Source organism: Asterias amurensis, chromosome 21 (genome assembly GCF_032118995.1).
Source record: "Asterias amurensis chromosome 21, ASM3211899v1".
In the NCBI taxonomy this organism is placed as follows: Eukaryota; Metazoa; Echinodermata; class Asteroidea; order Forcipulatida; family Asteriidae; genus Asterias; species Asterias amurensis.
The window spans coordinates 4611112-4636818 of NC_092668.1; the positions used below are offsets into that span (position 1 = coordinate 4611112).

The 25707-nt window shown below is 37.2% G+C and overlaps 1 protein-coding gene across 1 annotated transcript in view; it reads left to right on the forward strand.

The window, feature by feature from the left end:
- The window catches only part of LOC139952968 (uncharacterized), a 52819-nt gene extending 27188 nt beyond the window's left edge, over positions 1-25631 (forward strand). Inside the window, exon 2 of the mRNA XM_071952316.1 lies at positions 20052-25631. Within this exon, the coding sequence (XP_071808417.1) occupies positions 20052-21686 (1635 nt within the window). The 3' untranslated portion in view covers positions 21687-25631. The remainder of the gene's footprint in view (positions 1-20051) is intronic.
- The last annotated feature ends 76 nt before the right edge of the window (positions 25632-25707 follow it).

Genomic DNA, 25707 nt, shown 5'->3' on the forward strand with positions numbered 1-25707 from the left:
TCATTATATTCCTATATAAACATTGTTGTTATAACCACAAATATTTTGTTTACATTGGATAACCGTAAACATAAATGTTGTTAATATTGGATAACCGTTACTATTTTGTTTACATTTGAGAATCGTTACTATTTATTTTTGTTTACATTGGATAACCGTATATGGTTTGTTTACATCGGATAACCGTAAACATTTTGTTTACATTGGATAACTGTAAACATTTTGTTTACATTGGATAACCGTAAACATTTTGTTTACATTGGATAACTGTAAACATTTTGTTTACGTTGCATAACCGTAAACATTTTGTTTACATTGGATAACCGTAAACATTTTGTTTACATTGGATAACCGTAAACATTTTGTTTACATTGGATAACCGTAAACATTTTGTTTACATTTGATAACCGTAAACATTTTGTTTACTTTCGATAACCGTAAAAATTATTCATGTATATATTTTTATGTACGTTAGATAACCGTAAATTGACAGGTTATTTATTTGAGTTATTTTGTAAGCGTTCAGAGACTTTTTTAAGCGCTATATAATTCGCCTTCATTATTAAGGGAATAAAAGGGTAGCGACTAGTTCTTTTACTGCCGTTTAAAACAGGCAGGGTCGAATCGCCGTATGATAAAGACCAGTATCCGATCACATCCGGTTATAAACACTGGTCATTACCAAAGGTTTAAACACTCCCACGTGACGGGCTCTCACCAATAGGAATAGCGAAACTGTCTGAGGTATTTATGAATATTTTATTATCATACATTGTATAACCGTACGCATTATATGTCGCACATTGGATTAATAACCGTCAACTCCTACAATGTATAACCTTTAACATTATAAACATAATTTGACATTAGACAACCGTAAACACTGTGTTTATACAAAATTATCACTGTCGCTAATATGCACAACGTAACGTGAAGCGTCAGCCCACTCTGTGGCCAAATAAACCATAGAAACCCTCCGGGGACGAGGTTGAAGATATCCGCAGCCCATACTCAAGTGTCGTATCAAGCGAGTTGATTGTACTGTAAGAAACACCATGGGTTGAGTCGAACGAAGGGACAAGGTTGCGGCCAAAGCACTCTATACGAGTACACCACACTTTTGTGTCAGACTCAACTAAGCCTTGTGAAACATCAGATAGATATGTCATCAGCACCGTGGTTGCGTGCGAGTGTTTTTTTTTATTTGTTTTTTATTTTATTGTTTTACTAGTGCACAGTTTAGTCAACCTTTAAATTTTTTTCATCCAACAAATTAAAGGTTTATTAAAAGTCAAAGGTTGAAATGAGTGATACATCAAAATCAAGATGGACGCACCAATGTATTAGGCTGGTTCTTTTCATGCACAACATAGCTGTTGTTATCACTGTAGGTAGGGTACTTGACCAATAAAACGAAAGCGACACGATCAGATTCTGTTTATTTGGGTAGACTTACAACGCGTCCATCGCTCAGCTCCGGGCATCAGACTTGTACACAAGTCTAACACGGAGGAGACCGAACCGCCCACACTGCTCGAGTGTGATCAAGCGGGACACTTGAATGTTGAAGAGACTGCGACCGTCTCTAATCACGGAAGGTACGAGTGCTTGTTTTTGGAACAGGGTTAAGATGTTGAGAGAAAGATCCGGTTTGGAAGTCAACAGAAAGGTTCTTGGTAATAATAATAATAATAATACCAAAACTTGTATAGCGCCCTAATCATGTGTAAACATGCTCTAGGGCGCTGAACATGGAAAAATAGACAAACTAAATCGTAAGAAAATACGGAATTATAACAACGGGAGTTGGTAAAATTTGTATCATAGATGTTGACGCTCAAAACTTAAAGATTCAGAAACTTGTTTGCCTTTAATATGGATTATTAAAGAAGAACGTTTTTATCAGAAATTCCAACACAGACGGCTGCATACCTTTCATTACATCTTGTTTTATGAAAACATAATTTTGAAATACAGAACTGTGTTCACGCGCGCAGGAATAATAATCCCTATACGATTACGCTTCTTGTGATATACTTGTCCGTAATCGCAAACTTCAAAGTGAAATGTTTCTCAAAATGCGTTATGAGCATTCTACCTTCATGATTAAACAATCCAAAATAATGGACTTCTTACCACGTACGTTACTTTTCTTTGTCACTGATTTTCAGAGTCATTACGAAACCTAAGAGACACTTAAAAGGCACTTGTACACAACGTTGGTAATTACTCAAAATAACTGTTAGCATAAAAACCTACTTGGTAACAAGCAATGGAGAGCCGTTGATAGTATAATAAAACATTGTGAGAAACGGCTCCTTCGGAAGTTTTAAAAAAAAGAGTAATTTATCAATAAAGTATTTGAATTGAATTCGAGACCTCAGCTGAGGTCTCGAATTCAAGCATCTGAAAGCTCACAACTTGTGCGACAAGGGTGTTTTTTTCTTCTCCATATTCTCGCTCGTAACTTCGACGACTAATTGAGTTCAAATTTTCACAGGTTTGTTATTTTATATGCATGTTGAGATACACCAAGTGAGAAGACTGGTCATTGACATTTATAGTGTCCAGTGCATTTACATTGTAAGCGAAATGTCAAGCGGTTATGTCTATAGAGGGAAGGGGCGGGCAACCTTGCGCGGTGGTAGTTCAGGAGGAAAGGATCGGTAATGTTCTGCAATCTTAAGAGGGCAATGGACTGCTTGATGACTTCATCCTTTGGACTGCGTCTTGTCAAGGATGACTCGGGAAGAGGTTAAGAAAAGTACAGTCGAAGCTTGCTTCCCCTGGAACACTCAATGATTTATTTAGTGTATGTTGACTAGAGAGTGGTTACGAGGTTGACGCCATGCGAGCTGTTATAAAAGCTATTCCGCGGCTTCTAAAAGGCAATGGACGCCTTAGGTCATTGTCAAAGACCGGTAATCTCACTAACTATATCCTAACATTTTTCACAAAAAAAACAAATTTGTGAAAGTTTTGACTCTGTTGGTCTTTGAAATTGCAAGAGAATAATTTGGCTGCTTTCAAGATGCCCCAAAAAGGCTTCAGGCCTGACGTCTTTTATCAGATTTAAACATTTTAGTGAGAAATTACTTCTTTTTCAAAAACTACGTTTCTTTTAGAGGGAGCCGTTGTTTACGATGTTTTATACTATCAACAGCTCTCCATTGCTCGTTACCAAGTAGGTTTTAATGCTAATAACTATTTTGAGTTATAACCAATAGTGACCAGCAGCCGTCGATTTCACAAAACTCTCCCTAAATTAAGACTAATATTATGGATTTAGGACGAGTCCCAACCCTGCACTGTAGCATGCAGACCTTAAGATTAGTCCTAAGTTATGACGTCGAGTTACTCGTCCTAACTCGAGATAAGACGAGTCCTAACTCTTTGTGAAATCGACCGCAGGTCCTTTAAAGGTTGCGGTTGGTTGTATAAACGATTGCGGGGCTGCATGTACACGAAGCTCCTTCATTACTGATACGACCAAAATAAGGTTTACAAAAGGTCAATTCGCTATGGCTTTAATAAGCAATGAAGCCCGACAAGTTGTGCAACAATTTGAATAATATGAGACTGCATTTAAATAGTGGTTGACGTGAGAGTCAGGAGTCTCGGGACTTACCGCAACCCACGCAGAAAAGTAAACAGAGACTCACCCGCAAGTCTGCTCCGGTCTGTAGGGAGTCGAACCGTGGTCCTCTGAGAGTCAGAGCTCGAGAGATGCGCGTTAGTGCATCAACAGTATCACCGGATGTGAACGACCTCATCTTCAACACGTCTTACTGGATATGGCAAGAGAGTTGAAAAAAAGAATATGATTACTCGAGCGTGAAATTGAACAACGTGATATCTTTTTATACCACTGTACAAAGTTTAAATCAGTGTTTTTTTTCCCGTATTTTTTTCCCCCATCTGGAATGTATTTTCCAATACATTTCCGTGAAATGGGGTGTTTATAGTCCAAAAAGCTTCTTCAACAACTTGGGGTCAATTCCATAAAGATGTTAAGTAGAAAATACTGCTTAGCAGAAGAAAAAAATAAGTAAAGCATTTAGTTGCAACTGAACGTAAACTTGACGGGTAACCAATTTCTGTAAAAGCGAGTTTGTCTGTGCTTAGCAAGTTGTTGTGCTAACAAGTTTTATGAAATTGGGCTATGGACATATTTCTACAGTGCTGCTAAAGCAGAAAGTATTGCATGTTAAGCAATCGTCTGCTAAAAAAGCAATAAGTAAGATATCAGTCACGTTATATGCTACGTGGTATAATCTTATGTTGGTCAGCATACTTTTGCTGCGCTTAGCCACATCTTATACTTAAGCAGATCTATGAAATTGGGACCTGTTGTTTAATTTCTGCTCGTCAAAGTTGAAAAGTGTTAGGCATTGGTTTGTGAAATAATTTGTTTTTAGATATACAAAGTCACCTTGTTGACCTCATGTAGCCCACGAGTTTAAAGCCACTGGACACCTTTGGTATTGTCTAATACCAGTATTCTCACTTGGTGTGTCCCAACATATCCACAACCTTGTGTACTCTCAGATGCATAATAAAAAGGGCCAGGCCTGAAGTCTTTTAACATTGGAGTGAGAAATTACCTCTTTCTCAAAAACTACGTTACTTTAGAGTGAGCCGTTTCTCACATTGTTTCAAACTATCAACAGCTCTTTATTTCTATACCATCCGCCCTGGTAATAGTTAAAAGCAGGATAGTTCTTTTCAGAACTGTGAAGTCTCCCGAACCTCCGATTATCTACTCCACGGCAGTAGAATAAAGCAAGACAGTTCCCTAAGAACAACTCTACCTGGCAAGTAGATACACACATGGTGTTACCGCAAACCAAATATACATTGATACCTCACCATGCAATGCCTCAAATCCTATATCTTTATTTCTCGTTACCAAGTAAAGTTTTTATGCTAAAATTTTTTTTCTAGTAATAACCAACAGTGTCCAGTGCCTTTAATAACAAACAGAAGATTGAGCTCATTTCCAAAAATATGGACACAGGTGTGAGTCACAAGTTCATTACTCCCACTTCATCCTTATTTCTCAAGATTCTTATATCTACTCGTCATGCAGAAAAAAGATGCCAAGATAACGTCTTCGTTTTTTCGTATAAGCACTAATGATGAGAAACATATAGTTCGTAGAAAAAAAAAGATACAATCAAACAGCAAAAAAAAAAAAAAAAAAAAAACAGCCAAGGGCTGTACGAGGCCTTTCCCTCAAAATAAAATTAAAAGATAACGCGGAATGGGACAAATATAAAGGTATTTAAAAGATGGATGTTATTTTGCATCGGTGATAAATACCAATTTGTGTTATATATAATACCTTTTATCGATTGTGTGTTATTGAAAGCATTGTATACTCAGTACTTTTCCCCATGAGATTATGTGAAAAGGTAAACACAAAATATACAAAACAGAATCTAAAAAGTTTGTTGACATTTAGATAGAACAAAGCGATACGCTGGATTGCCTGCAAGCGTAGCTTTCTGGTTCGGCTTTATTGGTAACTGAGTTGTAAAAAAACATCCGATCACTCGATTTTTCCCTGCGAGTCATTTAAAGGGACTTTAAAACCAATTCAAGATCAACAGACGGGATTTACAAAACACTTTATTAAAGGCACTAGACACTTTTTTTTTTTAATAACTCAAAATAATTGGTAGCATAAAAACTAACTTGGTAACGAGTAATGGAGAACCGAATTGATAGTATAACATTGTGATAAACGGCCCCATCTGAAGTAACGCAGTTTTGAGAATGAAGTGATTTCTCACTGACATAATTGAATTGAATTGAATTCGAATTAACACATGTTAACTTTGAAGGATTGAACAGTAATGGTTATCCACCTCATTGACAATTTGTTTTAAGAGAGTGTCTTAAACGCCAAGCACTAAAAAGAAAAATAAGACGGAGCTTGTTTGTTTAAGTGATTGCATGGTACGTGGTGAGTTAAGCCTAAGGAAGTAGATCCCTTTCACATTGCCCGAACAGTTCAAATATCAAGTGAAAGTATTTCAGTCATCAGTTTATAAAAATAGACATGACTTAATGAGAAACGGTCAAAATACAAACCGCAAAAAACTGATGTATTATTTAAGCTACTTCTCCGAATGGTGAGCTATTGTTTTCCCTCAAGATTGATGGCTATAAGCTTTTTACAAATAATGCACGGATATGCGTAGCAGATATTAATGCATGGGTATTAATGAGGGGTTGGTTTGTAAATAGTTTCAAGTCATGAGCCACACTGGAGTCTATTTTTAAAGATGAAGTGAGATTTGCATTGGTCAGCAAACATACGTATTATGTGCATTGGACGTCGAGTGATCTCTTTAATGGGGGATGTTTTTGACGTGGATTTAGATTTGGTGGATTTGTTTTACAGCGAAAAGAAAATCCGGGGGATAGGTTTTTTTCTCGGGTGGGAAAGACTTTCGGAGTATTATTTTGGAATTTTTAGCAGTTATTGGTTGTTTCAGGGATTTGTCATCATGAGTTGCATGACTCTTTTACAATAGTCATGGTTCCGAGACGTTTGAAATACCAAACGTTAAGTACTTTACTTTAATTGACGTTACGTTACATTGCGTTACGTTACGTTGCGTTAGGTTACGTGTTTGAGATAGTGACGTCTTGAACCAAGACTAAGCTTACATTAGTCTTGAAGCTTGTCCTTGTTAGTATCTAATCAAGCATACCAAACGTTACGTTACGTAACATTACGTTACGATACGTTACTTTACATCACGTTACGTTACGAGTATGAGAAAGTGACGTCTTGTACCAAGACTACTTTTACACTAGTATTGAAGCTCGCGGCCATGTCTGTATCTAATCAAGCATACCCAAACCGTTTTAGCGAAACACAGAACTAAGACTATCTTTGAGAGAGAACGGGAGACAGAGCGGAAGACAGTGAGGCGTCGAGGGATATATATAGACATCTAAGATGCTTTAAGATGCTGGCAGAAAGGTAGACGTCAGCACAAACGATGGCCAGGTAGAGTGTTTCTGACACGTCATGGAAGTTATGATAAAGATGAGACGAAAGAACGTTGAGTACCACTTTAGATGAATGTGTTTGCAAATTAATTTATTAAAGCCTTTATAAAAACTCTGATAAAGGGTCAAAACGTCAACTGTTGTGTGCATTAATATAATAGAGTCTTTTGGTTTGTGCATTTTGCAACAGCTACTCCTTTTATCTCAGACAAGTTATTCCTCACGGATGTCGCAATGGAAAATCCTTTAAAATACAGATTCCAATTAGTGTAGAAATAATGTACAAACTCGTTTTGCAACTGGAATGCTCACTCTGAATTTTCGGGTCAACGAGCGAATACCATTTTGACTGTACAATATAAAAATATATTTAATGTAAAGAACACAACAAGGTTTTACAAACTTTTAAATGAAGATCGCAAACCACCCGGCTGGCTTTTCCTTTTCTTAAAAGACAGTACAAGTGGAGACAATGGGCCGGATAAATAAAAACTAGCAATTACTTATCAAGTTAAAGGTTCAGCATTAGCAAGAAGACTGAAAAGTTAAAGATCAGGCATGAACATTTTGCTCGCTGGATAACCTTTCACTTATAGACATATAAATAAAAACGACAGTTTACTAACATACTGTAGCAATTACTTGTATTTTTACAAGCTACTGCATGAGGAGCTTGAGATTTTACTTAAACAAAAGTGTTGCATATATGGCTCGGTATCGCGTCAGTATTGAAGGGTTATTTTTCCCTTGGCCTAATGATCCAACTATAAATGTTACTTATAAATTTGTTGTGTACTTTAATTGGTCTAAAAGAACCAATTTCTGGAGCTCTGGCGTGGAGAGGCTGGCTGTTTCCTCAAAGCCACTGCTGCCATCAAAAACTTGACTAAGTGGAAACTGCTCCGCCTGCATTTCAGTTAATCGCTATTGATCAGCGAGTCCATGCCTCTATTGTTATACTCCTGAATACCCCGCTATTGTGCTTTTCCCCGACCACTTACTAATCCGTTCAAGTAAATGGTGTTTTTCCAGTAAAAGGTTATTTATAGAGATTTGAGCTAATTCTCATGCCTGATCTTAAACTTATCGACATTTTGTTAATGCTGGCCTTTATACGGCCCAGTATTTTGTGAAACTATCAGGTAATAGTAAAATGTCGGTTTTATTTACATCTCAATAAGAAGAGTCCCTCAAGCATTGATTTAACCGACTAGTTCGACCAATTACTTGCAATATTAAGGCTTACTTTTATTTATGAGGATTTAAGCAAAAGACTAGTAAAAGCAAATGCTAGTTTTTATTTATCTGGTCCAATGTCTCGCGAAAATGTTATTAAATCGAGATTTTGAATATGAAGACACCACTCTGACAGCGCAAACAACGATCAAAATAAGCTGACTTTAAACGCCTACAAACATGAAGGGATCCCTCAAATATTTGACGCTTCTCACCAATTATTGTTTCACTTATAGGCACATTGAAGACGGTCCCCACAACAAACACAAAAAACATCCAATATTCTCCGAGATCGAAACTTGACATAAACAAAACATTTCTTCGCAGCTCGACCTGTAAAAACAACACTCGAGACGAAGGCGAAACAACCTTCGAGGTTTTCTTTATATTGTTACGGAGCTTGCCTTCTAGGCTAGCGGTGACATTTTAACAAGTTCCACTGATCAAAGCTCTTGGGGTTACCATTGACAATTAAAGGCCCGTCTGATCGGACTGCATAAGGTGCCCCATAGTCTTTTTAGTTTGGTTGACTTAGAGTCTATGTTTAGGGAATTAAAACTCTAACCGGTCTTTCATGGCCCCAAGCCAAAGTGAGACGCCAAACAACCGAGGTTGCTTGCCGTGACAGAAAAGTCAACACACGCTAAAACATAACTACACTCAAGAGAGCTTGGTATTGACGATGTGACCTGTGACATCACATGTTTACAAAAGAGCCACAGGGCCTGGACTTCCTGCAGGCACGATTTGTACACAGCTCAATGGAAGAAAACATAAAATCTTATATTTTATGGCGATTGCACTGTCGAACTCCTATCAACTTTTGATATGATGAAAGGGGGCACATCTCAAAACTTGTCCAGCTTTTACTTTCATAACTCTTGGATTGATGTGGAAATTATGACACACAATGTCAACTTTCCCATATGACCAGTGCAGTATTTTGCCTGCCAGTACTCAATTTTTTAGAAATTAGAAATTAGAAATTAGAAATTAGAAATTAGAAATTAGAAATTAGAAATTAGGGTGGCTGGTTAGTACTCAAACATGGGTACCAACTCACTGGTACTTACACCCAGTCTCTATAAAGTTTAACTATAAGACAGTAGTTTGGGTTGTGTTGATTTTATGAGTATCTATATCAGTGTTACCATTAAGTTGAGGACCAAGTACTACCGAGTACTATAGGGTGGCTGTTTAGTACTCGAGTTCGAGTGCCAAAAACTACACACATTCTATTTTTGGCATTCCTGTGGATACATCGTATTTGCTTTACTTTGTCCATGTGTTTAAAAAGAACCTCCCCATAGATTTTGGTACACAATAGTATTATGTGTCAAACTATTTGACCAACGTTTTTGCAGTGCTGGCACTTTGAATACGGTTTTGAATGAAATCAAAATCCCTCTCTGATTACTCAACGAATCATGAAAAGGAAAATACTGGGGCGTTATCCAAGCGTCGCATCGTCAGGCTCCGGCTCCATGCTGAATCTGGTGTTCAAACAACCGGGCAAAGTACACACAGCCAAAGCTGTAGCCGGTGTGGCAGGAGACTCGGTCTCCCCGGAGATTATGTACCCCCTTAAGGCGAACTGTGTACAAACTTCTTAGATAGCGCCCTCTTTTTAATCAACATCCTTTAGCCCATGTTACTTTCCAAAATGGCGTACATAGGCTTTGGGAAAAGGCCCGGAGCAAACAAAAATATGATAAATATAATGAAAGAGCAGCCATGCTTCGTTTCCCTCAAAATTAACACATTTCGTCAAACTGAGACTGGAGCTGTAAAATAGTCGGATCCAGTTTCTCTATCGAGAAGCACTTTAAACCGCATACCGGATGCAGACAACCAGACGACAAGATGGCCGCTTCTGGATGAATCTAAAGGTCTAATCTGTCGTCATCAACCTCTCCAAGAAAGGTCTACGTGACTTTTTCCTCCATCCCAAATTACGATTTAATTCAGTTCACCTAATTTGCTCTTTCCCGTCTCTCTGAATGGCAAACGATTTTCCCCTCATCGTTCTGCAATGACTGTTTTTTTTTATCTAGACGAGCTTCAAATAATCATTTCACGAGTCGGTTTGCCTATTAAGGAAGAGCAGGTTGAAGTTTATAGCGAAACAAATCGCCTACTTAAATTTAACTGACAGTCTGAACTCTTCCCTTAAATTATGATTAAATTGTACTCGCTTTGCGTTGTTGGATTGTTTTATGACAAATTTTCCCGTTGATAGATTATACAACACAAAATATACGTGGTTAAAGGTAGAGTCGTCATAGATTGGGGTTTCGGGGTCAAATATAATGATGATTTATATGGAACATTTCAAGCTCAATTCAATGTATACTTGCAGAGACAAAAAGCAAAAAAAAAAAGTTTTTCACACGAACGTTGTATTTCACACGAACGTCGACTCCATCCGTATTTAGCGAGTTGACAGCTGATACCAACCGCATCTCTTGCCGGTCGCAGCATTCGCTAACAAGACATCAGTCTGAGAAAAGATTCATGCACGAATCGTTTCGTTGATTCAAAATGTTTCTGGGTGAACAATTTATCCAAAACATTATTACTTCCAATGGAATCCCTTCTCAAAATAGTGTATAGGCCTACACTCTTTCAACAGCTGAAGTTCTTCTCATGTAAGTTGTTATAATGGTCATTAAACTTGCTTGAGTTTTTTCACCCAAATGTTAATTTTTTATAAAGTCATACACTCGCTTTGCGATGTAGTTTTTTTTCCCCGGAAATTTATTTCCCATTTTGAATCTTTCAAAGCATAATCTAAAAGAACTGAAACGAGAAAAAATGTATAAGATCAAGTAAACCATAGACCACGTTACCTTTGTTTACAAAAAGTGTGACCTTGTGCATTCTTTGAGTACTGGCCGGCAAGATACTGTACTGGTCATATGGGAAAGTTGACATTTTGTGGACAAGTTTTGAGATGTGCCCCCTTTCATCCATCAAAAGTTGATACGACTTTAATAGACAGAGTGCAATCTCTATAAAATATAATATCTTATGTTTACTTCCATTGAGCTGTGTACAAATCATGCCTGCAGGAGGTCCAGGCTCTGTGGCTCTTTTGTAAATATAGTGATGTCACAGGTCACATCGTCTATAGGTTTAGGTGACTTCTTGTTGAAAATTTGCACAACCTAATAATATATAAACTCACGGGAAAATCAACGACAGTTGTACCATGGAGGTAGAAATATTTATACCTCCATGTTGTACCAGTGTACAATTATTAAATTTTGCATTTTAAGGACAAATTTGACGTATCAGGATGAGGGTGTGTCGAAATGACATCAACGTTTGTAAATTTACGATTCGAAACGAACATACATTTCCGGAGTTCTGTTTACAAGTTTTGATGGATTCTTTTAATTATTTGCATATTCTGTCCATGTTCTCGGTCAGTTTCATGAAGTGACCGCTCATTCCCCGTAGAAGGACTCTGTTATCGTAACAATTCAGTCGAGGGGACTTCACGCCACGGAGGAGCCTTTTTTGTTGTAATTTCACACAAGACTGCGCCCTCACGCGTCGAGGGATACCCATGGATAACAATAACACGGCAATGTAAACACAGCAGTTAGCTCTATAATAGCACGCCAAAAATAGGTCTCGCATTTGGGCTTTTATGGTTGGTTCGGTTGCGAAGATATCTACATGATTGTGTGTCTATTTTTATCCTTAAATCAATTTATATAGGGGCTCTAAGGTATGCTATAATATAGGCACGCGGGTTGTGGTCTTAAATGCTACACAAAACAGAGGATAGTAACGGATACGAATGCCTTCGAGCTAAACCATATATAATTCAGAATATTCAAGAGGCACGTTTACTTATTTACATACTATTGATCGAATCCATTTTGATTTTGGAACAACAAAGAAACCTTCTTTAAAACGTTTACCATGCAGGACGTTTATAAAGTCTTACAATTTATTTACTTTAATGTCCTTATAACTAATTCAACCTTTTCAAGAATTGGCAAAGGAATTGTTTAAACGGACAGGAAAACACTTCGCAATAGTTCAATAATTGATCAAATGCATTATGGTTTTGGAACCATAGAGAACTTATTCAAAACGTTTTCCTGCAGAACGTTTAGTCTTCTACAGTATAAGTTCCTTAACTCATTCAACCTTTACAAGAGCCTGACAAGGGATTGGTTAAACGGACTGGGAAACATTTTTTTAGACCAATAGTACAAATATAGACATAACTGATAACATGCATTTTGGTTTTGCAACCATAAATAACTGATTCAAAACGTTTAGCCTGCAAAACGTTTTTTAGATTATAATTTCCTTGACTAATTCACCCATTTCAAGAATTGATACAGAGATTTGTTAAACGAACAGGACAACAACACTTAGCAATAGTTCAATTAATGACATTTTGTCAAGGAACTCAATGAACGGTCAGTGATATTTCTATAACCCATGCGGTGATGAAATACTTTGTTATTTTCGACTTGAGGTACAAGGTCTGAAAGCCAGGGGTCATCTCGGCTGGGATTCAGCTGGGAGAAAAACAACCCCGAGACCTGTCATCAGTCGTGGATATTCTGACAGCAGACAAACTCTGATGAGTTGTCTGCACAAACCCTAAAGATATATCAGAGGATCAAATTGCTACGTTGTGCAGGCACGTTGTAGCAGAATCATTGCACTCAGGCTCGGAGGCAATATGGGGATACCATACTCTGCCTACTGCTGATAGCTGATGAAGGCGGTGGCCTACACTCCATGCATCCAGGTGCATTGACGTCATTCAGGATAAAATGATATTGATTAGACTGTTAGTATTTGTCTAAACGAACATTAAACATGTGGCTGCTACTCGATAGAAACAACAAGAAAAGACCTACTTCTTTTTTGTTCATAATTTTTCTCGTCTTCCTGCTATTTGTTTGCGGAGAGAGTGTTTCGTTTTCGTGTTGCTTATTTGTAAAAGCGGCCAGCTGTTTGTTTTCCCCATATCCACGGTTTCGTTTTTGTTTACGTGTATCAATTACTTCTTTATTAATATTTTGGCCTTTTCATATCACCATGCCGACTGCATTCACACAAATGATAGAAAATCTAACACCACTTGGCATTTGTACAGCACAGTTTCAAGAGTGTTATTTTGACGATACACGGCGTCTAAAAATAGAACGATAGTTCTCTAGTAATAAGACGGTGTTTGAGTGACCTGACCCACCCATCCATTCGAGCTATAGCACGCTGTCACTTTTATTTCAACGTCTTCTCCAAACCACCGTGTAACTTAACCTTTACATTGAGTCTCTGAAAGGGACAAATAATTCTGATGGGAAGAAATCACAACGGCGGAATATCATTTGCGCGCCATAATTTAATCAAGGTTTCAAAAAGGGTAAAACGACCCGGCGTGTGGAGAGAATTGAAAGGACGAACTGACGTTAAGGCTAGGCGTTCGTGAATAATTACATGGACATTTTTTCTACGGGGTTCGGGTACTGCATGGTGTAGTTGCATTGCATGTACAATGCATATAGCTCTGTACGTTTCGTGAAATGTACATGTAATAACAAATGAGTCAGATTACCAAGACTCGATATGTAGGCCAAAGTAGGTTTTCTGTTGATTTTAATAACAGACGGCGATCGTAATAAAACAATAACAAGAACAGTCTAGTGTTGGGCACATATTTTATTGATTTTAATAAGCACTATATAGTGAATATTTTCAGCCGATGTTGTGTTTAATATAAGGTGGACTTATTTTTTAATTTAAAAGAATCGAATATCACAACAAAATTCCTCTGGTTTACAAAATCTAAGGGAGTTTCTGTTCTGTCTTTAAGTGCTCAACTGTTTCAAGGCAATCAGTCACAAATTTATTGGTAACATTGCATTTTGGTTCTTGTTTCCAAAATCCGTACGCGCATTGGTTTGTACTTAGCTAAGTACTGTGAATTTCATAGAGCTACTTAAGCAAACAATTTGCTTAAGCACGAAAATAGCTCGCTTATTTTTCACATGTTACTGGAAAAAATGTCATTCCATATACATTGCTTGTGACTGGTTTTTAGCTATTGTTTACTTAGCATAACAGTTGAGTGGAGTCTTGGTCGGTAATCCGATTTTACTAAGCAAGGATTTTTTTTGCTTAAGCTAATTTTGTGCTTAAGCAGCTCTATGAAATTGGGTCCTGTGTTTAAACTTTTAAAAGGTCATGTCTTTTCTTACAGCGATCTATTTTAATCGTGATAGGCCCTTACGTGATATGTATTTATGTTTGGAAATTATTTGATATTTCTTGTAACACATGTTTGAATATTTTAGTTCTATGGTGGTACGGCAACATACCAAATAAAATGCTGTGTTTGTGTGGACAATACGAATGAAATCTTTGTGAAATTGTGAAATTATTGTGAAATTGTAAAATCATTGTGAAATTGCTACAGATTTGTTAAAGGAACGCGTTGCCTTGGATCGGACGAGTTGGTCTTAGATGTTAAAAAGTGTTTGTAATCATCATTTTTTATAAAATGCGTATGGTTGGAGAGATGTTTTATCTGTCCTACATGAAGCTTTGCTTTCAAACTTGGAGATGCAATATTTTGTTATTGGAATAACTTGTGACATGAAGTACAAGCGGCCATGTTGGATAACGAGCCATCGTCAAGTATTGCACTAAGTCTCGAATAGTTACTATTGCAAACAAAAGAACCAAATGGTACACACTGTTAAGCAATCTAAAAGCATGGTGTGGGTGGGGAACTCTACACTGCTAAAACTAGAGTTTTTATTTTCTGACCCAATGGTCGCAGCATATAAATACAAAAACAAAATCTAAATTTATGCCATAGGATGTTTAAACGTACAAAGTTAAATGGTGAGAAACGGCTCCCCTATAATTTTTGGTAAATTCTCACTCAAATATTAACTTCAGGCATGAAGCTTTTTACTAGGCATCTGAAAACACACAAATTTGTGGTGAACAATTAGATTTATAATTTTAAAACTTGAGCTAAATCACTTATGTAATTCAACCAGTTGTTCTACTGATTGGAAATAAAAACATCTGTGTGTCAAACTAAACGAAAGTTAAACTATTTGTTGATGCAGTATCATGCATAACTGTTAGTAAACACCACCGGTGGAATAAATTAATAAATTTAAATAAATTAATGAAATTTCATTAAATTTATTTTTCTGACGCTATATTTATCGGAACTCGGTTTGTGGAAATGAGCAAAATGGAACAGAACAAAAATATGGATTAAGATTTGATTTGTATGTAAGACTTTATGATTAAATGAGACGAGGGTTTATCATAAAGTAGTTTTGCGTTTTTGGTTAAACTGAAGAGGTTTTAATTCCAAGGAATTCGATTAATTGTGAATGCGAATAATTGAGTGGTTCCTTAGTTTCTTGAATGATGCTACATAATTGGGTCTCATATTTCATTTTTTTTTATATTTTTAAACAAGGTCATAAAAAAGTATTCCGTGTTCCTTGTTCAAGCGCCTTGGACACTAATATATAGGTCTGTGTATTATGCCTCAATTATTATATACAATACGAAACGGTTAATTAAAGACTGATCTTGAAGGGGCCACCAAGGGGCACTGTCATCTTGATCATAGTATTAAACAAAACCATAAGCATGGAAATAAACACAAAATATACGAAGAAACTATTTCAAAAATAAAAAATAAAAGCACGGTCATGTTACAGGAATATCGTTGATCAAGCTGAATGGTATCAAGTTAAAGGAACACGTTGCCTTAGATCGGTCGAGTTGGTCGTTGATAAGCGTTTGTATAACCGTTTGTGATCAAATGCATATCGGCAGAAAGATGCTGTAAAAATTGTAATACAAAGATCCACACAAACATGTCTCGAAAGTGCACGGTTTTCCTTTTACCTCGCGACTAACAGGGTCGGCCATTATATGGGAGTCAATGAATTTTTGACTCCCATAATAAGTAACGGCCGTCCGTGTTAGTAAAAGGAAAAACACACAATTTCGAGGCAAACTTATGTGTATCATTATATTCTACTTTTAAAACATCTTTCCAACCATAATTATGCATTTTATAACAAACGGTTACAAACGCTTTTTAAAGGATTCGGGTACTTTTTCAAAATGTCCACAGATTTACATTACACTTACAGGGTTTGAAGATGTGTAAACCTTCCTTTCAATATTACTAACTAAGGTTGTGTAGTTTTTTGAGAAATGAGTAAACAAGTCACAAAATAGTGTTGGTCTCATGAGACCAAAATGATTTTAGCATGTAAAATCCCCTTAACCAGATATGATATTATACCAAAACCATAGCATAACTGGTTAATACGTTTTTACATGCTAAAACTGAGACGAAAATTATTACTTTTACTCATTTCTCAAAAACTACAGCACCTCAGTAAGTAAAATTTCAAGGGAAGCTTTCTACTGTCATAATCTTCAAACTGTGTAAGTTTAATGTAAATCTGTGGACATTGTGTTTTTTGTTAGGAAAAAGTACATAGACCCTTTAAAGGCAGTGGATACTATTGGTAATTACTCAAAATAATTATCAGCATAAAACCTCACTTGGTAACACATAATGGGGAGAGGTTGACAGTATAAAACATTGTGAGAAACGGCTCCCTCTGAAGTAATGTAGTTTTTGAGAAAGAAGTAATTTTACACGAATTTGATTTCGAGACTTCAAGTTTAGAATTTGAGGTCTCGAAATCAAGCATATGAAAGCACACAACTTCGTGTGACAAGGGTGTTTTTTCTTTTATCTCGCAACTTTGACGACCGATCAAATTTTCACAGGTTTGTTATGTTATGCATGTGTTGATATACACCAAGTGAGAAGACTGGTCTTTGACAACTACCAATAGTGTCCACTGCCTTTAATAGACCAACTCGCAAAGGCAACCTGCTCCTTTAAACAAAATATAATAAATTTATTCTTCTGTCATGCTTGCATTCCTGTACGAATAAACGATTTCACAGTGTTCCATCAAGTAACTACTGAAGCGTTCCTCCACAGTCACTAAACACTAACAGCATCGTCAGTCGTAATATTATTATTTGCACGCCTATATCCAGATGTGATATTTTCCACACTCCAAAAAAAAAAAGAAAGCCGTTACGGACTGAAAACCCTGTTGATTCAGCACTAACAATCCTCTGTATACAGCACTTAAACTCAAAAGTGTGCAACCTATAAATGCTGGTTTTTTGTTTTTGCTGGTATCACACAATTTAAAATGAAGAAATTTAAATGTTAGTCAAGCGTACACAACCCGGTAGTTCATTATCATTGTCACGTAAAGGCAAAGTGTACTTTTGGAAACAATCGATTCTTTTAATCCTAAATTTACATAAAATCTAAATTTACACATAAACAGTCATACTAATGGGGAAATTTCATTTCAAAAGGCATTTGTAGCGTTTTTGAAATATCGCTAAAAGTCCGGAGCGAATAACTTATCCACGCTCGAAGAATAACCCATAGGTGTGCACACTCTGAGACGCGTTACTGCGGTAACGCTTCTCGGGTTCAAATGTGTATGGCGTAAAACTGACAATTATTATGTTTTTAAATTACTTCGTAGTGAAAGGATTCTCAAACTGCTTTATACTATCAACGCTGTTGTATAGGCTTGTAACCAGTCGTTTTAATATTGCCGTTGATGTATATACTGTAGGAGTGACTACCAAACGTACACACATTTCCTTGTGGAAAAAAATCACATCAAACTGTCTTCGTGGCTACACTGTTTTCCCTATTCACACAATTTTCTCTGCAGGCTACATGTATGATTTCACTCTTCATTTCCAAACATGTCACGCCATTGTCAGTTGTACACGAATATCATCATGTACAGCCAGTAGACCATCGGGTTACGGTGAACATCTTATTTGTCTTGATTTAATATTTTTTTGCAAAACTAATAACGTTCCCAGATGTTGAAGAGATAGTTTGAACAAAAAACTTAACAACAATTTATTTTATAATTTATTTATATTTAATATGCATCTTTGTTGACCATGATAAATGACCTGGGCTAAAGTGTGCAATCTTTTTCCTTTACCTATTGATATTATGCATGTATTGATTTGCCCATCAATAAATATTGATTGCACACAACTATTCTGAAATACAGTTTTTTAAGATTAATCGGCTGAAATCTCACCAGGGCCCAATTTCATAGAGCTACTAAGCACAAACATTTGCTAAGCATGAAATTTCTTCCCCGATAAAAACCGGATTACCAGCCAAGTATCCATTTGTTACATAGTGCTTGTTACTGGTATTCAGCTTTTGTTTGCTTATCCTGAAAATCACATGGAAATTTGGTTGGTAAACCTGTTTTTATCAAGAAAGAAATTTCGTGCTAGGCAAATTTTTGTGCTTAGCAGCTCTATGAAATTGGACCCAGATGTCACCACGAACACCCAGAAAAGGCAAATGCTGGGAAATATAAACATCTGTAAAAATTTGTGTATGGTTTGAGAGTGGGAGTTAGACAAGGTTAAATAACCGGTCGAAAAATAACATTTATTTATTAATTTATTTTATTTATTTATTTATTTATTGTTTATCCTGGGAAATCCATTCAGTAAGAAAAACTCATTGATCTCCCATGGATCCCAGCTAATAACAAGGTACAGAAGTGAACTTAAGATAAAATATTACAAATTTACACAGAAAAACATTGCACATTCATTTAAAAAAGCACTAGATCCAAGCACACATACATTTTGAAAACTACAAAAAAAAAAAAAAAAAACGTTTTTAAATAGGACGAAGAAATTTAATACACGGGGGAAAAATACACATCCATTCAAAACACGCAACCAAAAAAAAAAACAAAAAAACAGAAGAACCACCATGATGCAACAACAAACAAAACAGATTAACAACAACCAAAAATACCAAGAAACCAGGTGCAGAGTAGGCGTGAATCCCAACCTACTCGGCATAATTAATGAATAATACTGGAACTGACGTTGTTTGTTTGTTTACTATTTCAAGAACTATAGGAGCTTGGTGAAAACAATTTAGACAGCTGACTTTGGCAGGCCGGAAGCAAAGTTTTTTTCGTCAGTACTGTCCACTTCAAGGGTTGCCGTCACATGTCCTTATGAAATGTTACAGTAGACGGCCATGTGCTCAAACAAATTTATCAAGTTACTGAATAGATTGGCCTTAAAGGTACTGGACACTAATGGTAATTACTCAAACTGTTGGCATAAAAACTTACTTGGTAGCGATCGATGGAGAGCTGCTGGTAGTATAAAACATTGTGAGAAAGGACTCCCTCACTAAAATATTTGAATTGAATTCAGCGGAGGTTTCAAATTCAAGGTGTTTGAATCTGAAAGCACACAACTTGTGCGTCAAGGGTGTTTTTTCTTTTCTATTATTAATCTCTCGCAACTTCGACGACCAAGAGTTCAAATTTTCAAAGTTTTGCTACTTAATGCATATGTTGAGATACACCTTTGACATTAAGGCCTACCACACATTATTCATCAGAGACTGCACATAATAAATTAGACGGGAAGTGATTACTGCTAAACGACTTATAATTATTTTTTATTTTAAGCGAGCCGAACAAAATTATTCATTCGCATTCCAGCGAGTTCCTTCTTCTTCGAAATTTGTTTATCGGGTCGTCATTTCAATTTGGCCAAGGCGCACCTTGCACGATTTAATGACCGGGGTAATTTCCGTTGACTTAATTGTTATGTAATTAAACATTTGTTTGATCATCTTGTCTATGTAGGGCCTGTTCCGAAGGAGGCGATCGCCACGACGTAGCAGCAGCGACACGGCAAACAGCGGTAGCAGACAAGTTGGATATAGCGGTACGGAATATGTCATCACTACACTGCCTAGCAACGTAGAGCCCAATAAAATGAGCTCCCAGGACAATGACACACCTGACATTAATGCAAATGAGCCGGACGTACCGGAGCAAGCAGCCAATCAGGAGACAGTCATCTCTGACGTAGGTAGATATAGGCGATCCCGTATGAAACGAACGAGCAAACTCAACCGATCCGCCAGCACGAGCAGTGCCGATACACCGCGTGCAAGTCTATCAACGTGTTCAGCCAGTAGCACAAGCAGCGATCGCTCGTGTGTAAGCCTCGACGGGGTAGATATAAAATCACTTCGAGCCATCTCATTCGCAAGACGAAATCAGTCCTCATCGCTCCCACGAACACGATCGGAGACCCGATTTGGACCTAAATCACGAACGAGGCTGTATAAAAGATCCCTTCGCCACCAGTCGTCTGATAGTGTTGTGATCATCGGTAAAATGGACGGCGAGGGTAAGATATCACGCAGTCCGTCCGACACTACCATGTCGAGCTCAAGTTCAGTCGAACAGGTAGTTCTACCCAAACCTAAAACTGGACCACATCCAAAGAAGAAGATGCTCAGATCTCACAGTGAATCCGCCATTGATGTATCGATGCTGAGAAGACCACAGAACATGCTTCAAGATGACCCGCGACGTGGAACCCCAAAATCAGGCATCGTTTGCTCCAATGAAGACCTCATGAAGATACTCTCAGATGCCAAGAAGCACAAGTTCTCCAGAAAGAGGAACAACACCATCATATCTCGACTCGATGCCACCCCTGAGTTACCACAGGAAACATCGGTGAACGGGGAGGCAGAGACGTGTCTGGACGAGAATCTCGGTGAGCTACCCTCACCAAAGAGTAGCACCGTAGAAGCACCACCCATCACCAACTCAGCTATCGGGCCTCGCTCATGGGCCACTCGACACCACAGCATGCGAATCACAAACAACCACTCCTCAGCAGCGGATCTCAACACCCGTGCCATGGACTTACAGGGCTGGTCCCCGAAACACATCAGTGCAACCCAGAACAACAATACCACAACCGCAAACTTTCCCGCCAAGATCTTCTCACGTGGCGAGAAGAGGAACTCGAACGGGTACTGCCGAGTCCGGTCCTACCCCACTACTGCCCAGTGCCCAACCGAACTGGAGCCCATGCTTGGAGAGGTTGAGGTCGAGAGCGACCAGGACGATAACGGTAACACGGTTGAGGTCGAGGTGGTTGAGAAACCAGTCATCACGACCACCCCGACCGAACCCACCCCGAAACCGGTGACGAAATGTGAAGCTGAGGACCAACCGAGCACGAGTCAGGCCCCCGCCGCACCTCAGACCATCGTTTGTACGGGATTTGATCCGGAGCTCTTGGGACAGGCAATCGAGAGGCACCTATCCATTGCTAAGGTGAGTCCAACACACGAGTCCAAACCGGACCGTAGCAGGTCCGGATCCATAAAGAACATGTGGACACAGAACAGAATCAGCAACCTTGTCACCAGGTTTCCGTTCAGAAGAGAAAATTCAACGACTGCAGCCGTTTGAAACAATACAAACAAACTGTTTAAACATTGACTAATAATCATATGTGTAAAATTGTAAATATAAAATGTCTAGAATATTTATGAATGACGTTTTAAGACGGACGAAACTGCTTTTGCTTTTTTATAAAAGGGAAGGTACAACATTTTTGTTTTACATGAAAGCTTCATCAAGCAAGCCAATTTAATTGACCTGAAGTCCATTGGTTCGTAACATATTCCTTAAACATGAGCCTGCTAACAATTTATGAACTTTAGATGTAGATTTTTACTGGCTTTTTGTTCTCTTGAGCAGTGCTGACGATTCACTTTTTGAGAAATAAATTTCAATGACCTAAGAGAAAACAATTTCATTTGGAATACTTGCAGGGTTGATAGTGAAGACTTGACTCAAACAATAGATGTAAAAACAACTTCTGAAGTTTTACAAAATCATACTTCATTATCGATGTTGTACCTCCCATGCAGAAACAGGAAACGTAATATGCATTCGACAATGTTATATAACTTGCTTCATAAAATATCACGTATGTGTTACCAGTAATCACGCACAACCCAATATTAATGTGTGTATTCATATTAATGACTGGAGAGGAGATGGTGATATTTTGACTGAAATACAGCAGAACACTTATAGTAAAAAGGGACCAATTTTTAAAACTCTTCCAAAGTTGGAGTTGGGAACCGCATTGTTAAAATATATATTCAAGATATAAAAGAACTATTTAAACAGAACGAATACTAGTTAGAGGAAATACTATCACCAGTTCCATAATGCAAAATAACAAATTATCAATTTCATTAATATACATCTAATGTTGAGTGTAAAATTAAAATCATAAACGATATACTTGAGACTATAACATTTTGACATCATATTTTTTACGAATGAGTATCACAAACTATAAAATATATTGAAGTTATTATTTTTGCACGAATATATTTATTTCTTTTACAATTCGTCGCTGGTTCGATGTCTTATTAAACTCAAACCCAGAAAAAACAGACTGGGAAATTTCACATTTTTCATTTGAAACTGTCAAAAAAAAACACGCAAAAGTGTTACTGAAACTGGACGCTGAGTTATTAAAAAGCTTACATAATTTTACAGTTTATTTTATTATTATGAAAAGATAATTTTATACGCAAATGGTTTGATATATAGTTATTCCGTCGCCAGAGCCTAGAATATTGATCTATTTAATGGTCGGGAATACTATTTTAGAACGTCGATGAATCAAAAGATAAAAGTCGAAAGTTATTTGCATTTAGCCATGAAACTATCCCGACCAGTTTGGTAAAAATCTGGTTTCGATAACGATGAGAGAAACATGGAAAAAATGAGTCAAAGAATAACATATAATCAGCAGTAGGTTTATCAATGAGAACTTGCCGATTCTTTTCAGTCGCATCAAGAGAACATTATAATAGTATATTATTAACAGTTTATACTGATAGCTATTAGAACTGTTATATTACTACAAAGAATAGTGACAGATATATGCCTATGATAATATACGGGAATATTGTTACTGAGAGTTGTCTGAAATCTTATAATAACTAAGATGGAGAATTGTAAATTGTAAAGTAAAAGAAGTATAGGCCTATTCCTCATGAAACAAAACTCAACCTGATGCCGTGACACGTATCCATATGGTTGGGGTTTGTTTATGAATTTCGAAGTAAACAGCCAATGACCAAGTTATGAACTCATAACGGTCTGTTGCACTTTTAGTTGAAGCACCCTGTTGAGATTATTGTAATAACTGTCAGCTGTCAAAATTTGCATCGGAGGAGGGCTCTGGGGTGAACTTGTTGAGGGCAAGGACGCGAAAACAAAGGCCATCTGCTCTTTCAAAAGGAAAGGACAACAAACTACACATTACAAAATTTCCCGCTCTTTTGTCACCACGCTCAGCATTTTTTTAAATTATTTTCAGTAGTGTGCTTAAAGGCAGTGGACACGATTGGTAATTACTCAAACTAACTATCATTGTAAAACCTTTCTTGAGTACGAGTAGTTGGGAGAGGTTGATAGTATAAAACATTATGAGAAGCAGCTCCCTCTGAAGTGACGTGGTTTTTGAGAAAGAAGTAATTTTCCACGAATTTGATTTCGAGACCTCAAGTTTAGAATTTGAGGTCTCGAAATCAAGCATCAGAAAGCACACAACTTTGGTGACAAGGGTGTTTTTCTTTCATTACTATCTCGCAACTTCGACGACCGATTGAGCTCAAATTTCCACAGGTTTGTTGTTTTATGCATATGTTGAGATACACCAAATGAGAAGACTGGTTTTTGACGAATTCTAATAGTGTCCACTGTCTTTAACTTTTGAAGTCAAAGCAGATATCACTATAAGGTCGTTTCCATGTCCAATCTTGTCGCAACTGTTTCTCGAAATAAATTATGCTAACGCATGTTTACAATTTTTTTTTAGAGGGGATTTTTTCGATACCTTCAAGAAAGACTCTGCTAGGGCGAAAAGTCAGGCCACTTAACTACAATTTTGTTTATATTATTAAAATCACAATATGTTCTTATTGTAAACATCAACAAATTTTCAAAAGAAAAGACAAGATAAAAGTTTTGGTTAAACCTGCAAGTGAACTTTTAGGGTTTTCTTATTTTAAAGATTATAGCATACTCCACACTGGAATTACGGCACATGTAGGAAACATGTATAGACACTGTTCTAGAATAGCATGGTATACCAGCGACTCTGTTGGACATTACTGTTCGGATTGCAAAAGTCAATACTACACTATTTTAACCCATTGTATTACCAACACGGTTTACATGGTCATTTTAACTCCTTTACATGGCGCCTCCACTTTTCCCATTAACAATTTTGTAATTTGCATTTATAGCCTTCAGACGAGCATACACACGTTGCAAATGACGGTAGTAGTTTTATTACAATGCGTGGAAAATGGGCATGTGACTCATAGTCACACACGAATAAAATTTTCCTCAAGATGACTATGGTTTGTATTGTTTTAAAGGCAACGTACACGTTTGGTAAATTGTCAAAGACCAGTGTTCTCACTTAGTGTATCTCAACATTTGCATAAATTAACAAACCTGTGAAAGTTTGGGCTCAATTGGTCGTCGAAGTTGCGAGAGAACAATGAAAGAAAAACACCCTAGTTGCATAACTTGGTGTGCTTTCAGCTAAAAGCTTCAGCTGAAGTCTTGAATTATCCGAGTGACAAAATTTCTCTTTCTCAAAAACTACGTTACTTCAGAGGAAGCCGTTTCTCACAATGTTTTATACTATCAACAGCTCTTCATTGCTCGTTACCAAGAATTGCTTTGAGAAGTTACCAATAGTGCCCGGTGCCTTTAAGAAGGGAATTTATCCGGATGGAACTGCCCCACTTGACACAGAGACGTTCGGGGTATTAGATATGGCGCCGTGTCGACTTCTATTTGCAAGGTTGCCAGTCCCATGTATGAATTATGAAAATTACAGCAAGCACTGTGGAAGGTTTGCCCGAGATGTAATTAAGCGTAATATACCTTATGTTTAATTTAAGATTGTAGAACACCACTGCATATACCTGAGAAGGTTTGACTTCTAGGACTGCGCAATGAGGCGCTGACATAAATTGACTTTATATTTTTATGAAATATTATAATTCTACATATGATTTCATGTTATTAACAGTTCTAATGGAAAGCACACAGCGTGAACAATAATACACGGTTACAAATTAAATGTAATGTTTTTCTTTAAATGGTTTTTGTTAACCGCACTTGTAATATTTCTTTATGGTTTGTGTTTATTTATATTCTCACAGAGTTTGGTATACATGAAATTGAAATCCTTGATATTTCGTGATATATTATGATATAACTGATATAAGTGAAGTATAACATTTTGTACTTATGTAAAATGTGAACTATATCTTGCCGTTATAAAGATAGAATGAATAAATCGGCACATGAAAGGCAGAAGAAATGTCAATTTGAATTATTATACTGTCCGTCGTCTCTGCTCTATCGTCGTCTCTTTCCTGCG